Source organism: Nansenia antarctica, assembly GCF_963989245.1.
Source record: "Nansenia antarctica genome assembly, chromosome: 17".
NCBI lineage: Eukaryota > Metazoa > Chordata > Actinopteri > Argentiniformes > Microstomatidae > Nansenia > Nansenia antarctica.
In genome coordinates, this window is record NC_137687.1 from 13,306,168 (window position 1) to 13,324,458 (window position 18,291).

The 18,291-nt window shown below is 42.2% G+C and overlaps 1 protein-coding gene across 2 annotated transcripts; it reads left to right on the plus strand.

The window, feature by feature from the left end:
- Positions 1-9,383: 9,383 nt before the first annotated feature.
- anxa13 (annexin A13) lies at positions 9,384-18,088 on the plus strand (the record flags this gene model as incomplete). 2 transcript variants are annotated; one of them, XM_080547210.1, is made up of 11 exons in its annotated part: positions 9,384-9,480; positions 11,125-11,200; positions 11,392-11,486; positions 12,100-12,270; positions 13,701-13,734; positions 14,413-14,492; positions 15,062-15,130; positions 15,488-15,589; positions 16,476-16,551; positions 16,933-17,045; positions 17,969-18,088. In XM_080547210.1, the coding sequence occupies exons 1-11, from the start codon at positions 9,466-9,468 to the stop codon at positions 18,086-18,088; spliced, it is 951 nt and encodes a 316-aa protein (XP_080403336.1). In that variant the 5' UTR covers positions 9,384-9,465. The 2 variants fall into 2 exon arrangements, with proteins under 2 accessions (XP_080403336.1, XP_080403337.1); XM_080547211.1 differs by having other exon boundaries at positions 12,103-12,270.
- Between the last annotated feature and the right edge of the window lie 203 nt (positions 18,089-18,291).

Genomic DNA, 18,291 nt, shown 5'->3' on the forward strand with positions numbered 1-18,291 from the left:
ACTGGGAGGGGGGGGGGACAGTGTTCCGTTCACACTAACCACCTGTTCCCTCCCCTCTAAGTAGGATTGCATCCAGCTCACCGATGTTCTATCGAACCCAATTGCTTTCAGTTTATCTAACAATATGTGGTGATCTACTGTGTCGAAGGCCTTCTGGAGGTCCAGCATGACCATGCCGCAGTACTTGCCCGAGTCCACCTCATGGTTGATGTGGTCGTTCAAATAGAGAAGGCATGTGTCAGTGGAATGGGATGTTCTGAATCCTGATTGAAATTCATACATCAGATTTTTTTCGGTAAGGTACCTATCAACCTGTTCATAAACTATTTTTTCCATAAGTTTCGAGATGGAATTAAGAATAGAAACAGGTCGGTAGTTGCCTGGGTCTAATTTGCTTCCTTTTTTATACAGTGGGGTTACCCTTGTTATTTTAAAGTCAAGGGGGACGTGTCCCTGTTTGATGGAGAGGTTTATTATGTGGGTGATGATTGGGGTAATGGAGGCAGCTGAGTCTTTTAGAAATCTGGCTGGAATATTGTCATGGCCCGTGGCCTTTTCTGAGTGTAGAGCGCCCAGTTTTTTAAACACCTCATCGTTTGACACCATGGAGAGTTTAAAATCATCTTTGCGTACACCCAGTTTATTGTAGAACGCACGGATGTGCTCTACACCATAACGCCCTGAGTGGGGTGGTAGATTGTTAACTAATTTAGTGGCTATGGTTGTAAAGAAAGTGTTTAAGCACTTAGCCACATCCAGCTTGTCTGTAAAGAGAGAATCTCCAGATTTTATGCTGATGTTTGTAGACCTGGTTTTGAGTTTTTGACTGCAACCTAGTTGGCTATTAAGTAGCTTCCAAAGGTCACGTGGTTTGTTTAAGTTTTCTTCGATTTTGTTATCGAGGTATTTTTTCTTAGCAGATTTTGGCATGGTAATTACCTGATTGCATAGTTTGTTGCATTGTTTTTTAATTTTCTCAAAGTGGGTTTTGAGATCTTCGTTTAAGTGTTTCACTCATTTTGATTTGCATTTTTGAACTTCAGAGCATTTTAGGTCTCTGACTTTCATAGCATTTAGAATGTCCGAATTCATCCATGGTTCCGATCGGGCTTTAACCCTGGTGGTTCTCATGGGGGCTATACTGTCAATAATATTTAGGAATTTGGTTTTGAAACCTAGCCATGCCTCCTCAACCTGTGTGCTTTTTAGTTCATCTAACCAGTCTTGATTCTCCAGTTTATGGTTTAAGGCCTCACTAGAATAGGATTTAAGGGATCTAGTGGTTACAGTTTTATGACCGCCAGGCTTGGGTTTATGCTTTTTACGAGTGCAAAAGATCATGTAATGATCACTTAGCCCACATACAATAACCCCACTCTTGGAGATTTTGGACTCATCCAATGTTAGAATGAGATCTATGGTGGTTTGAGTAGAAATACACACCCTAGTGGGTTTGGTAATTTGTTGGCGGAGACCGTGTAATTCAGAAAACCTAGTGAAGGATTTGAAGCCGGATGCTTCATTTCTGAGCATGTCCGTGTTCCAATCCCCAATAAGAACCTTTCCACACAGTCAACGTCATCCAAGCACCCCTCAAGAATATCATAGAAATCATTCTGATCAGGAGGTCTGTAGATAGTACCAACCAGCACCGGTTTTGCTTTGTTAAAGATAATTTCAACCCAAACAGATTCTAATTTGTCACGATTCAGGTCATGCCGGGTGTTAAAGATAATATCGTTGTGAATGTACATGCAGACACCACCCCCATACCTGTTCCTGTCGTTTCTGATGACTGAATAGTTTACTATTTCAATCTCTGGGTCTTTGATTGATTCATCAAACTTGGTCTCAGAGAAGCTCAAAATGTGAACCTTGCTGTCATGGAACATTTCTCTGATTTGGTCCAGTTTAGGCACAAGACTGTTCACATTAAGGTGAACAATATGCAGGCCCTTACTGCTGTGTCCAAAAAGAGTGTTCATGTCCTTGACTTGGAAATAGTCTCCATTCAGGTCATCGTCAAGTTGAGGATTGGGGGATGGGGGGGGTCGCCCATTGTTCAGTTATGCTAACTGTTTTTGTAACTGAGTCATTTTGGAGTGTGTTATACAGTAACAATGAGCAATGATGTTCATCTATCTCTCTCTGCCTCCAGCCTCCATCTCTGCCACTGAGAGACGGATACGAGGCAGCTTTCCTCAGGGACAGGGACAGAAGTGAGATCATTCAGGAATTACTATACTCCTTTATTACATTTACATTACATTTGCATTTTGGGCATTTAGCAGACGCCTTATTCCAAAGCGTCTTACAATCGCTACATTTGACTAAGCAAGTGAATCATCAATCCACCAGTCGTAGCAGGAAGAGTAATCCAGCTCAGGCCAGGGGCCATTGGCAGTTGTCTTTTTATTTATTTTTTACACTGGGGAGACAGTACAAGGGGGGCAGTAGAAGTCTTAGGAGGCATAGTATAGGGGAAAAGCAGGTGTCTCAGGAGACGCAGTGCTGGGGGGTAGTAGATATCACAAAATATTATAAAATATTACAAATGGAGGTATTCACTATCATGCATCACATTGATGATATCGCCTTTTATAAGGTCTGTATTTAAAACGTACATAATGACCTCAGGGATTATAAAGATGGATTCCTGACTCCTGGCTTGTGTCATTTAATCAGTCTCATCAACAGTGACACCGTTATTATACACAGTATCATAGCTCATGATACAATATTCTAACCATGTCTGCATACTACCTGTCCTTTTGTACAGTGATAAATGCTGATGCGTCAAGATGGAGATATCCTATATGATGTCCTATATGAACCTCCTGGTTTGTGTCATGGTTTAATCCTCCTCCTGTGTTCGCAGTGCGAGGGCTCTGCAGGCTATCAGGAGCCCCCTCGCTGTCCTCCTCCCCTACGGAAAGCCTGGGGGACATACTTTACCGGAAGACCAAGCATGTGCTGGATCACGCCGTCACAGACATGAAAGGGAGAGCCCCTGGTGAGTCTGTTTGATTAGCAGAGATGTAAATGAACCAGGCTTGGATATCACAGGAAACATAATGGATAGTATACTATTCTATATAGCAAATTTACTATAAGCTAGGCCTAGAGCCCTGTTTTATTATCAATTTACACGGTAAAGACATAGAAACTTTTTTTTTCCTTTCCATGATTTTTGCTCTTATTTCTGTTTTTCTTTTCTTGATGTTTTCTGAGTGTCTTTTTTCAGTTTTTGTAAAACATGTTGTGCTATCCCACCATTTTGCCCCATGGATATGATTCTGTTTGTGGTTTCTTTTATCGTTCCCTCCGTGCACCGTTTCATGTCTAAATAAACTAAACTAAACTAAACTAACCTAAAAAACGTGTTCCTGGAGTGAAAAGGTATGCACTGTTGTACAATGTTGTTATTTTCTCACAGTGACTGACTAACATCTAATTATCTCATATCTGATTAGTTTAAGAATGTTATATTCCTGTTTAGTCTGATTCTAGAGTCTTTGTTGTGTTTTAGTCTGATTCTAGAGTCTTTGTTTAGTCTGACTCTAGAGTCTTTGTTGTGTTTTAGTCTGATTCTAGAGTCTTTGTTTAGTCTGACTCTAGAGTCTTTGTTGTGACGTTTTCAGGCCGGAGTGATTCCAACGCTAGCTTCAGACCCTGGCCTCCTGTGTGGAAGGTGTCAGATCGATCCACATCCAGGAACATCCAGGTGAGTAAGGGATGACTGCACAAGCAACACAGAGCCGCACACACACACACACACACACACACACACACACACACACAGTAATAAAGTAATTCTGAACACTAGATGGCAGTGTTGATCTATATTTGACTCCAACCAACATGACAAGCTCATGTATGAAAGGGATTGGACCTGTTCCGCTCTTAAGACAGTGATGAAAATGTCGTTGTTGAAGTCATCAACCTCTACTTCTCAACAGGACGCTGCCATGAATACCCCACCAGTAAGCAGGAAGTCATCTGACATCATCAGAGAGGTAGTAACTATAAAGATATTTCATGATAATCAGTACATATAGTTTCAATTCTTTGACATTCCCAAACAGGATATATAGGCCTTTGCTCACACTGGATGAGCACTGATGAGAAACCGTTCAGCTGCATCACAGTGTAATATACATACAACAAGAATAGAACTGTCTGTTAAAGGAAGCCTGGTAAGACATGTAAGGCCTTAATACTCGCGCCTCCTCACCTCTCTGATCGTCTTCATTTTGATCAATATTTTGGGTACGGTCTTCTCTGCTGTCCTCCTCGTTTAAGTTGCGCTCGGGTTCAAATCGAAAAGGCTGGACAAAAAGAAAACATAGCTAGCTAATTGCGACCTGCGACCGGTCCGGTAGGCTAAAAGCAACCAGCAACCCTATGACGTCACTACTGCGACTGCAGTAATATTGGGACATATGGGTGAAAATACGGATTAAGGATTTTTAACATAATGAACATATTTCACGTCTTTCTACCAACATATTTTAGTAGGAGATGGCAGTTAGAGCCTATTAAGGCCTACATGTCTTAATAGCCAGGGTTCCCTTTAAAGCAAACCACATATAGGCTACATCAATCCACTACTCATCTTCTGTCGTAGACTGAATACCCATCTCTTCAGGTCACCTTAACTGCTCCTCCTGAGACATCTACTACCCCCCAGCACTGCGTCTCCTGAGACACCTGCTTCTCCCCTATACTGTGTCTCCTAAGACTTCTACTGCCCCCCCTTGTACTGTTTCTCTGTTTCTCCAATGTCTATATAATGTATTTCTTTTTTAAAACAAATGTATTTTAATTGTATTTCCTTCTATCACGGAGACTGCCAATGGCCCCTGGCCTGAGCTAGATTACTCTTTCTGCTGCAACTGGTGAACCGATGATTCACTTGCTTAGTCAAATGTATAGATTGTAAGTCGGCTTTGGAATAAGGCGTCTGCTAAATGCCCAAAATGTTCATGTAAATCAATCCACGCTCTCTGTCCGTGTCTGTCTGTGTCTGTGTTTCCTAGGAGAAGAAGAGGCTCTATCACCAGGACCTGAGCCAGCAGGTGGAGGAGAGGAGGTGTCAGAAGGAGAGGGAGAGGAGGTGGAACGCCACGGCCGAGCAAACAGTGAATGATTGCAGCACACTGGAATAATGGCTAACTATTACACGACTAACCTCCTCATAATGCTGACCCACAAGAACTCGCCACCACCAGTTCCATTTCAGAAACAATGCGCTTTAAAAAAAAAATCAGAATAACCCTGGCGGCAACCCTATGAATCTAAAACCCAATCTGTCAAAACACTAAACACAGCATGGTCCTCTGTCGCTTAGTCAGTAGAGCAGGGCGCTAACAGCGCTTAGGTTGTGGCTTCGATTCCCGTTGGGACCATATATACTGGATATACCCGTTTGGACGTATATACCCGGACATTGCTACTGTTAATTGTTCCCTGTGCCTGTTCGTTAACTCTGTGTTCTATGTGCTCATGTTATCTGTTGCTTGTTGTTTCTGTGTTTTTCTGTTTTTCCCATATTGTCAAGCGTCTTTGAGCCCCGGAAAAGCGCTATATAAATACAATGAATTATTATTATTATTATTATTATTATTATTATTAGTAGTAGTAGTAGTAATAGTATTATTATTAGTAGTAGCAGTAGTAGTAGTAGTAGTAGTAGTAGTATTATTATTATTATTATTATTATTATTATTATTATTATTATTATTATTATTATTATTATTATGATTATTATTATTATTATTATTATTATACTGACTGTCATGTTGTCATGGTAACGTTGCAGCACACCGAGACCATGAGGTTCCGTACCTGGGGGAAGCCGGGGGGCGGGGCTCCAAACTACCACCTGGACTCTGTGAGGAGGTCAAAGTTCAGCTCCAATGGGATCACACCTCAGGAGCAGGTAGAACCGTGCACTATGTTTACATTCTTGTGTTTAGGTTTACAAACACTGTATATAAGTTACTAGTTCATATGTTTATAAAAGTACATAGTTACATGCTAACACCCCCCTGTGAATAGGCCATATAGTGTATATATGTATATACGTTTACATAATTCTCAGATTCCTACCGATTACTTATCCCCCTATTTCTATCCCCCCTATTTATGTCTATTTATGTCTCATTCTTGTGTTTTATTATCTTAGGACAGTGTTTTGATTGTTAGAACCTAGGGTTTGCATTTCAATTTTGTTGTACCCGTACAATGACAATAAAGATCATTCATTCATTCATTCATTCATATGATACATTAATCGATAACTCGTCTACAAACAGCAAGGCATCCACAATGATTATGTCATGGGCTCCAAAGTCGACAGGATATGGTACAACATTTCAACCCACATAGATTACTATATTAGTTTATGATACTGATAATGCTCACCTGATACATAATACAGGCTATCGGGCTACATGGGCTGCCAGACTATAATAATAATAATAATAATAATAATAACTTACATTTATATAGCACCTTTCACATAGCTATCAGGAGGCAGACTTCCCTTTTAGCTCCTGTATGACCACCTTAATGAGCTCCTTTTAGATCCTGAGTTAAAATGCCACTGACACTAACATTCCTCCTCTACCGCCTACCGCCCTATAGTGTGTATGCATAACTGTGTGTTGTACAGGATTCTAGCTCATTTTAGTAACCTAACACTTTGATAATACTTGGCCGCCCCAGCGTGGTTGCCTTTAGTCCAAACAAACTCTTGTTTGAGATCACAACAATACGTCTGGATCCCTGGATCATAATTCACGTTAGTTCACGTTAGAGCCAGTCGCCCCATTGAAGGCCTGTGGATGAATGGTGTCTTTGTCTCTCCTCCCCCAGCTCCGCTGCACAGGGTTCAACGGGACCCCGTTTCATCTGCGTGTGAAGTGAAGGCCCGTCAGACGACCCCCCCCCCCGGCCCGGAACACGGATCAGTGCATTAAACTAGAGTGGGGTGCAGCTAAGGCTAAACAGTAAACTCTCTCTCTCTGCTGACTTTGTCCTTAGATAAGTTGTAGATTAAGTATTCTTTTAGCCGGATGGGAGCGCTCTCTCTTTTGGCACTCTTGTGCCTTAGTTGATAACAGTCATTTACTGTGTCACACAACGCCAGACACAGACTCAGACACAGACAGATCCAGACAGAAATAGAAACACAGACACTGACACACACACACACACACACACACACACCCACACACACGAGAGCATTGCGTATTGTTGAAAATGAATCACGGCATTCATAAGGAATCACAACAATGGCTCATTAAGGATACAACAAAGTCAAAAGTCACTTTATTGTCCCATCACTGGGAGATTTGTATTGGGCCTTACACCCCACAGCAGCCAACAAAGAACAACAGACAATACAGCATGTTAAAACACAGACAGAAGGCACAGACAGAACAACACAGCCTCAGGACACAGAAATAGCTCCTGGCTGTGAAAGATTTGAACAATATTTTGTATCACAATATATTATATCCACTGTGTTTAGATTAGATTCATTACAGAAGGTACAAATTAGATCACAGGTGAACATGAGATAAGAGTCTCACAAATAGAGGGGCTGTTTCCAAGACTGATCCAGAGACAATCAATCAATCATCAATCAAAATATCAATGTGTTCAGATACCAGCGGCAGGATGGTCTGATAGGGAATGTTAACAGCTGTGAGATGGGTGCTGATATGCTTCTGTCTGGTTGGATTTGAGGGGCTATTTTACATTGAATGGTTGGAATGACACAACACAGACAAAAGACATCTTTACCTGAACTATTCTCAGAGATCAATATCCTCCACCATAATCAATATCAATCTATCAGCTGGTTGTTGAGTGATCAAGGGATCCAAGCCCCAAAGCCTGTCAGGTCATCTTGTTATCTTTTTGAACTAGCTAGGTGTCAGCTAATTGAATTATTCCAACTGAATAAGTTCCAGTTGAATAAAAACACACTCCTAGAGACAGACTCTTAGATAAAAAGAACTCCTATACAGGTAACTTTAGTTAATGTCTAACATACTGACTACAGTACCTTGTTGGAAGAGTTTAACGTCATTACGACACCATAGAGAATGAGTGACCCTGTCTAATTGCACTTCTTTGTTGAGGCGTTTATTCTAATGGAGACTGTTTGGTCTGTTATGCGTGTACGTTTGGTTTTGTCAGCCATATGGGGATCATTTCAGCGGGCAACAGCGTTATTATCCTCCAGTGCATGGGTAATTACCACGAGGACAATTAGAAAGTACAGTGAAAGAGCTGTGATTAAAGTGCAGCCTGCCAGATGTTGGTAATTGCCACTTTGAAGCACCCTGCCTCATCTACATGAAAGCTGCCTTTGACATATCCAATCTTCTCTTTGTGAAGTGTCACATACAGTCTGAACTGATCTTAATGTTGTTTGTGTAGGCAGCAGTAATCAGCAGTGTCAGTATTAACTAGTATGTACTTTTTTGTTTTGCAAGTTTGACTTAAAACTTTGTGCATACTTTACTGTGACTGCTTTACTTGGACTTGTTACAGTGATAATGAAGGGTCTGTTACTCCATTTGTATTGAACTATAGATGTATCTATATATACTATCAATACATACAACATTATACATAATTCCCTATGTCATGCTTTATTAACAACCTGATTATTAAGAATATAACCCTTTGTCAAATTACTGTAACATGGATTGATAAACCAACTATTAATATGCAGGCAGGTATATTCATATATACCTAGTATGGTGGATCTATAATGATATAAAATAATAATTGCTCTATACTTGTTTTACTATGTGTATGCACACACTATGCATATTTTCCCAAATGCAACTGTACACAAGTGGTCACACTAAAACATTTAGCAGACGCCTTTGTCAAAGCGACTTACACGCGCATTTGTCTAAAGTAAGTGAATCATCTATACGCCAGTCATCAGAAGAAAAACAAATCTATTCTGGGATGTGAATCTGCTGAGAGGTGATTCCTTCATCAGGAACCTCTGAAGAGTGCGAAAGAGGAAGGGGGGTGGGGTTATATATGGGAGAATATGGAGAGATTGAACAATTATGAAACACAGAACAATTATGAAACAGTGAGACACCAATCATTTCCCCCCTGCTAAGACCATGGTGGTTTTATCGATGAACACCAATATAATGTTATGTCATAATGACATTGTCATTTCTGTTAATTTCTCTATACCTCCCCCCTCCTCTCTCTCTCCCTCCCCCCTCCTCTCTCTCTCCCTCCCCCGTGTGTGTAATGGTTCACTCGACTCAATCCCGTTAACTTCTATGCGCACTCGCAGTGACGTCACCCTGGTGTCTCTAGCAGGGCCTTGTCTTATTAAAGCACCAAGTCAAAGGACCGGAGTCTCTCCAGCAATCCCAGGGCTTTACAACACAGCGGAACACAAACATCTGAAAAATGGGCAACTTCCAAGTGGGTAACGATCTATCATTTTACGCACACAAAGTTTACGCTGTTTTTTATTTTGATTATTTTTTACCCTTTAAAAAAAAAAAAAGATAACTAGCTGGGCTGTGAATTCCACGTTGAGGCGCATCCGTCTAGATTCTAGAAACTTCAATGACGTTTTTTTAGGAGGATGTGATTTAAGCCACAGAACCGAATCAGAGTAATTTTAAAACGACTGATGACGTTACTATGATCAAACATACGTTTTACACGCTGATGCCAATCGATCAATGTAAACGAATGCGTAGTTGTCAGAATGCAAACATCGTCAAAATGGATCTTTTTAGGCAATCTTGAATTCTGTTTTGGCCTATATTTATTTCGGACTTTTAACCTTTTGATGTTTGATGTTTACAGTGCATTATTGATAAATCTTTCTCGCAAACAACGTCACGTAAAGGGAAATGGCCACTCCCTCTCCTCTCCTCTGCGGAATTCGTCACAATCCGTTAGATGAATGAATGTACACAATGAATGAACGGGTGAGGTGGCACGGATGGGTGGAGGCTGTCCCAACACATGTCTCATCATGGGCCCCCCCCTCTGGCCCCCCCCCCCTCTGCCCCCCCCCCCCCCCTCTGCCCCCCCTCCTCTGGCCCCCCCCCCCCTCTGGGCCCCCCCCTCTGCGCCCCCACTTTGTTTGGTTAAAACAGCAGCTGCTGAATTCCAGTGTGTTCACTTCGGTGTCATATAGTTACGTTCTCCTCACGTCATTACGTAGGCCTGATCATTGTGACTATTTGATATAGGCTACCAAGCTATCCAGATATCCAATAACGTTTGCCTCATAGTATACTTGCTTAAGACATATTTTGTCCAAATGGAGATCTGCCTAACTCTACTCTCCTAACACTGCTGAGTCACTGGGCATTATTGCCTGCTATGCCATCAGCCTGTCAGAATGCTTGTTACATTCCAAAATCACTATCTGCCCAAGTCATCTCTGACATAGGCATGTTTGACATTACATACAAAGATGGCTCGACTGACCACAATTATTATATGTTTTATAAGAATCCAATGACTTCGATAGGAAGAGATGGCTAATGTAAAGCCATCTCTTCCTATCGGTTATGAATATATAGGAGTCGTGTTGTAGAGAATCAATGCAACATTATCTTTACATCCTGAAAGGCTTACTGTTTCCCTCCTGAGCCTACTGTACTTAGTAGTGTAAGTACTACCTAGTAACAATGAGTGGTTTCTGGTACTTACCGTACTTGGTACTAATAATTAAACAACAACACAACCAAGTTATTCATAGATTATTACTAGTACACATTAGCATTCAACCTTGTCATTTTGAAGTATATACAGTATATATTCATTTATTGACAGATAAACAACAACTACACTTTTTTTACACATGTATTTTACTTCTCAGCACTAAACTATGAAGATAGATATGGGTCAAAAAGCGTGAGGTTGTAGATTCATTTTGTGAACGTGTAAAATCAATATTTACACTTGTGTCTTGAAAGTTGCACTTGCAGATTTGATTAGAGAACTTGTACAATAAATATTTGCACTTGTATCTTGAAAGTTGATGTACCTGTTACTGTTAGCTCTTGAGAGCATGCCATAACAACCGCTTTCCTGTCCGTCCAGCCCACCATCGTACCCTACGAGGAGTTCGATGTCATGGCTGATATCAAGGCCATACGCAAAGCCTGCAAAGGGCTGGGTGAGTTATTTATAGTTACAATCATTGATCATTGTTGCATTCCAGGAATACTTCAGCTCAAACAATTCGATATTGTTTAGAAGTGTGTCGGGTTACCAAACAACTGTGCACATGCTAGGCTATTTAAAGGTACAGAATTGCGCCTGATACTATAAGGTTGTTTGTTGTTGTTGTTGTTTTTTGAATCACAGGCACGGATGAACAAGCGATCATTGACATACTGGCTAACCGTTGTGCATACCAGAGGATGGAAATCAAGCAAGCCTATGAGGATAAGTATGACGATGTGAGTGTCTGTCACATTATGCTGTCACTCAACTGAACCCGAATATCTGCCTGCTATGGTATTGAGATTTTGGTGATTGTGTAGTTTTTTGCTTTTTGATGTCATTGTATTTGTACATTTCGTGACGTTAGAATTATAAGGTTCTATCTCCATTTTTGTCAAAATGTTGTTTTTTACATAATCTGATCCATTAGGTGTTTATTAATGCCTGTGTGGTGTTATTCTTAAAATGTTGACATTTTTGAGTTAGTAATTCTTAAAATACAAAGGTTCCATCTCACAAAACATAATGGAATGTAAACACTTTGAAGCTCAATATCTCTGAACTACCCTAAACGGAGATAGAACCTTATAATTCTAAGCTCACGATTTGTTAGTCAATAGTCCCCATGATAACAGGTAGTAGTCTCACATATTTACGCTACCAGCTAATTTGAAGCAACCACACTCATAATGAATCAGCTGTCTCTCTCTCTCTCTCTCTCTCTCTCTCTCTCTCTCTCTCTCTCTCTCTCTCTCTCTCTCTCTCTCTCTCTCTCTCTCTCTCTCTCTCTCTCCCCCCCCTCTCTCTCTCTCTCCCTTCCTCCCTCCCATTTCTCCGTTCTCCCATTAGCAGTTGGTGGATGTGCTGAAGAGTGAGCTAGCAGGGTCGTTTGAGAACGGCATCCTGGCTCTGCTGGACCCTCCTCACATCTACGCCGTTAAGGAGCTGAGGAGAGCCATGAAGGGGGCCGGCACTGACGAGGACGTTCTGGTGGAGATCCTGTGCACTGCCAGTAACGCCGTGAGTCTCAGTCTGATCAGAAACAAGACACGGGAGGATGTGGATTTGTTTGAAATAGTTGCAGTACCTGACCAAAGATGTGGAGGATAGTCGTGATCTTAAGTGCGTTGTCATCTGTGGATAGATCAGGTGTGCAGCAAACACAAAGCGACAAGGATATTCAAAACGCGGGTCGTAATCATCACACAGGTTTATTAAACAGAAGGGAACTGCATACGGAATGTCTGGCAAGTCTTCTGGCATCTGAGATCAGCATTAGACAATCACACAACGGCCAAGGATGGTTTAAACACTCATTGTATCACGGTTGTTCCATCGTACAGTGTGATATACATGTAACAGAGGTGGTTCAGTGAACCACACCCGACCTGGAGACCCAGACCAGTGGCCGGTTGCATAAACGTAGATTAAGACTGGTCTTAACCAGTTTAACCAGATTAAGACTGACTGGTCTTAATCAAGCCTTATTAAGACTGACTTATTTTGAGGTTAGAAAGTTAGCCACCTTCCCCCCCGGCTAAGCTTGATTTAAGAACAGTGTTGCTATGGGAACGAGTCAGCCGTAAGTGTCAGTTGGAAAAGAGCTTTTTTAACTTTTAAGTAACTTTAACTTTTTTCCCCCCAACTGCTAAGCAGTTGGCCTATACTTTTCTCCACATTATATTCCTCCAATGTACATGAATTTTCAGCAGAAGCAAATCGAGCTGATCTCTCAAATCTTCCGCTGCTGGGTGGAGCTAGGTGTAGCTAGGTGTAGCTGGGTGTAGCTGGGTGTAGCTAGGTGTAGCTAGGTGTAGCTGGGTGTAGCTAGTTGTAGCTGGGTGTAGCTGGGTGTAGCTAGGTGTAGCTAGGTAACCTTAACACAGTGTGGCGCAGGGATGACCCGGGGTTTTAACCAGTTGGACACATGTGGGTTAGGGTGATGAAGTGAAGATATAATACTAATAATACTAATAATACTAATAATACTAATAATACTACTACTAATACTAATACTAATACTACTACTACTACTACTACTACTACTACTACTACTACTACTACTACTACTACTACTACTACTACTACTACTACTACTACTACTACTACTACTACTACTACTACTACTACTACTAATAATAATAATAATAATAATAATAATAAAAATACATTTTATTTTATTTTATTACTTTACAAACTGAAAAGATCCAGTAGTAAGAATGAAAAGAAAGTATAGGGGTCAAATACATTTTAGATGACTAAATCTAAATCTAAGTGTTTTTGTAGGACAATCTACTCTGTATACTGCAAGTATATCTATATTTCGGGCGGAGAAGCGGCGATCAAGCAAAGCCAGCGTCCTCTCTCAACCGGCATTTTAGATATCATGCTTTGAGAAAATGTGTTATTACTGTAATCAAAAACATTTTTTCTCCATTATTTTCCAACAGGACATTCAGATGTACAAAGAATGCTACTTTGGAGGTAAGCACCCATGCATCCTCTCCCTGTAATTAAACCCTCTCCCAACCAATGATGTATAATAACAGAGCTGTGTAGCTCTGTTACATGATCATTTATTACTGAGTATTTCCGTTGGTTGTAAGACCAAGAGGAACCCTTTAGCACATATGACCTGCATTGACCAGTAGGGCAAGAGTTCATAGTTCATATTCATGCCAATGTCCATATAGCCTTCAGTGTGGCAGCGCCCACCCCCTGGAACTCTCTCCCCACAGTGATCCGCAAAGCCCCCACCCTGGACACCTTCAAATCAGTGTGTTTTGATAGTTAATCATCGATCTGTTGCGGTGATTTTCAAAGGGAGATTCCAAGCCAACGCCGACCTTCCGCTACTTGCCTTAGTGTCTCTCTATCAGGCGGCTGTGTCTCAGGAGGTAGAGCCGCCGTCTAATGATCACAAGGTCGGCAGATCGGCGGTTCGAACCTCGACTGGCCATGTGTCGAGGTGTCCTTGGGCAAGACACTGTACCCCAAATTGCTCCCAATGAGCGGGCCGGCGCCTTGCATGGTAGCTTGCCTACCTCGCCATTGGTGTGTGAATGTGTGTGTGAATGGGTGAACGATAGGCCGTTGTGAAGTCAGTCCATTTACTATTTGACCATTTTATTTACCATCTCTGTCCCTCTGTCACTTCTTCAGTGCACGACCGGGACCTGGAGTCAGATATTGAAGGGGACACGAGTGGGGATGTGAGGAGGCTGCTCACGGCTCTTCTGCAGGTAAGTGGCCTCAACGTTTTTTTTTCCTCCTGACGTCCTCAGTTGGACTCTGTAACACAATACTCCTGTCTTCTGTCTTTGGTCTGAAACTAAGCTCACTCTGGCTGGCCTCACTCTCACTTCAAGTAGTCACACACATACACACACACACACACACACACACACACACACACACACACAGACACACACACACACACACACACACACTCACTGAGTGGCTGGCTGCCAGGCTGCCTTTCATTAGTAAAATGGAGGCCAGATACAGTTGCCTGGACCAGACAGAAAGGCTACACTATCAGAGCAAAAGTCACTAGAAGCTAATTTTTTTCCCTCTCTCTCTCTCTCTCTCTCTCTCTCTCTCTCTCTCTCTCTCTCTCTCTCTCTCTCTCTCTCTCTCTCTCTCTCTCTCTCTCTCTGTCTCTCTCTCTCTCTCTCTCTCTGTCTCTCTCTCTCTCCCTCTCTCCCTCTCTCTCTCTCTCACTCTCTCTCTCTCTCTCTCACTCTCTCTCTCTGTCTCACTCTCTCTCACTCTCTCTCACTCTCTCTCTCTTTCTCTCTCTCTCTTCCAGGGCATCAGAGATGAGACTTATATTGTGGACGAGGAACTCGCCGAAGTCGATGCCACCGAACTGTTTGAAGTAATAATAATAATAATAATAAGTATGCTATTGAAAGTACATTATGCATGGACTATAATAGTATCAAGAAGTGCATTATAAATAACCTGATCCATCTACAGGTGCATCTCAAAAAATGTGAATATCGTGGAAAAGTTCATTAATTATTAAACGTAATTGAATACAAATTTAAGTGACACTTTTATATATTCTAGATTCATTACACATGAAGTGAATATATGAAAGTTTCACTTTTTGAATTACATTTCGGAAAATAATGAACTTTTCCAAGACATAATTTTTTTGAGAGGCACCTGTAAATGGTTATGAACATACATGGTTAAACATACATGGTTAAACATACATGGTTGAACGCAGGCTGGAGCGGGATGTTTTGGAACAGACGAGTCGACCTTCAGCTTCATCCTGGCCAACAGGAACTACCTGCAGCTCCAGGCCACCTTCAAGATCTACGAGCAGGTGAGTCTGATCATATAACTGTGTGTACTGGCTGAAATCGCTCATCACGTCGTTATAGATGTGATATGTGAGAAAAATGTCTTTAATGCAATAATCATGATGCAATGTTTACTCAAGACTGTATGAACGACAAGAATGGTATGTGATTAAAGCTGGAAGCAGATGTTTTTAATGAGGAAGGGCGGCTCTACTCCCTTCTGTGCAAGGTCAAAGTGAACCCACTCTGTTAATATGCTACATAATCCATGTAAACAGGGTGATTATGCTGTATATTAAAGACCTATATTTAGCGCCTGTCTATTGCGTTTGTGTAGTGAGCTGATAACATTGGATCCACAGGTAAGCCAGAGGTCTGATACCTGATATCTTCTACCTCATACCTCAGGACCTTATGTTTAGTGATGAGCTTCCCCTCTCTTCCTGCCCCTGCCTCCCTCTCTCCCTCTCTCCCTGTCCCTCTCCCCCTCTCTCTCTCTCCCTCTCTCCCTCTCTCCCTGCCCCTCCCTCCCTCTCTCCCTGTCCCTCTCTCCCTCTCTCCCTGCCCCTCCCTCCCTCTCTCCCTGTCCCTCTCTCTCTCTCTCTCCCTGCCTCTCCCTGTCCCTCTCTCCCTCTCTCTCTCTCTCTCCCTCTCTCCCTGTCCCTCTCTCCCTCTCTCCCTGCCCCTCTCTCCCTGCCCCTCCCTCCCTCTCTCCCTGCCCCTCCCTCCCTCTCTCCCTGTCCCTCTCTCCCTCTCTCTCTCTCTCTCTCCCTCTCTCCCTGTCCCTCTCTCCCTCTCTCCCTGTCCCTCTCTCCCTCTCTCCCTGTCCCTCTCTCCCTCTCTCCCTGCCCCTCTCTCCCTGTCCCTCTCTCCCTCTCTCCCTCTCTCCCTCCCTCACTCCCTCCTCAGCTCTCTGGGACTGAGATCCTGGATGCCATTGAGAACGAGGTATCTGGGACACTGAAGGACTGCTACGTTGCTCTGGGTGTGTATGACCACAGACAGACGGACAGACACGCACGCACAGACGCACACACACCACACACATGTTTTTTTTTCAACAATATGTTTATTGAGTTTTTGAAAAAGATAAAACAAATCTTGAAAATAATTATTATTTAACATTAACATATTAGATATATTCTATATATTATTTAATTATTAACATATTATATACACATACAAAATAAAACAGAGAAAAAACAAAAAGAAAAGGGTACATTGCAACAGATACAGTACGTTAAATATATCCAACTCCTACACTACTCCTGGTCAATTCACGACAACTGCTCAAATGGCTTATTACAGAGTCTATAATTGTTAACGTTGGACTTTTTACTTACTTTCCACTTCTTTGTGTTCACAGTGCGGGTGGCTAAGAACCCCCAGCTGTACTTCGCCAGGGCCCTGAACAAGGCCATGAAGGGCGCAGGCACAGACGAGGGCACCCTCATCCGCATCCTCGTGTGCCGCTCCGAGGTAGGCTAACATCAGGACCCGCACTCACACACAGAGCTCTGGCTCAATTCATCATATTAAAAGAAGTAGAAGCCGCACACTCAAGTTCCAGACGCAACAAAATGTGGTTTAATAGGACAACGGTTTCGGCCGTAGCCTTTGTCGAGTCTTAAATACTAAGGCTACGGCTGAAACCGTTACTTGTTGCGCCTGGAATTTGAGAGTGCGGCTTCTAAGTTCTTTTAATAGTGTTTGTTCCGTTGCCAGCATCTTGCTAACATTTTCTGTGGTGTGCGCTCTCTTCTTTTTCTATCAATTCATCATAAACACAAAACTAGTTTGTAACGTAAACATACACTCTTACATATTCTGTAACTAATAGTTTGTGAATGCAGCCTAGTGTCTGTACTTGATTATTACACAGTCGTAACATCTTTATAGACCACACAAGATGACAGGAAATACATAAAGACATGTCGTTAGCCTCATAGCATAATTGCCTACGTCATGTTTTGGCCAAATTGAGATATCTGCCTAACTCTACTCTCCTAACACTGCTGATTCACTGTGCATTATGTGCCTATGCCATCGGCCTATCAGAATGCTTGTTACATTCCAAAATCACTATCTGCCCAAGTCATCTCTTTGACATAGGCATTTTTGACACTACATACGGCTACATACGGCTCGGCTGACCACAAGTGAAGCATGACTTAGGCAGTTATGCTATGAGGCTGATGATTTACTTATTTAAATGACATTTAGCGGACGCTTTTATCCTAAGCGACTTACAAGAACAAGTACATTTTGTCTGAAGTAAGTGAACCATCTATACATCAGTCATCATTAGCAACAATCTATGCTAGGGACCAGGTGCCATTGGCAGTCACGATGGTAGAAGCAGGATGGATTACAGCGTACAAAAGACTCGTTTGTTTCCACAGATCGACCTGGAGACGATTAAAGACATGTACCTGGAAAAGTACGACGTTTCCCTGAAGGAGGCTCTGAAGTCTGAGTGTGGTGGAGACTTCAAACGTCTCCTTCTCGCTATCTGCCATTGAGAGAGGGAGGGAGGGAGGGAGAGAGAGAGAGAGAGAACAAGAGAGAGATAGATAGATGAGAGGGAAAGAGAGAGAGAGGGACAGCATAGTACCTAGAGTAAAGTGGACCGAGGGTGCTGCAGCTTACTCCCTCTGACAAACTAACACGGCTTACAATCGGTCCCACTGTCCTCAAACATGTGACGTTCACTGATGGAAGGCAG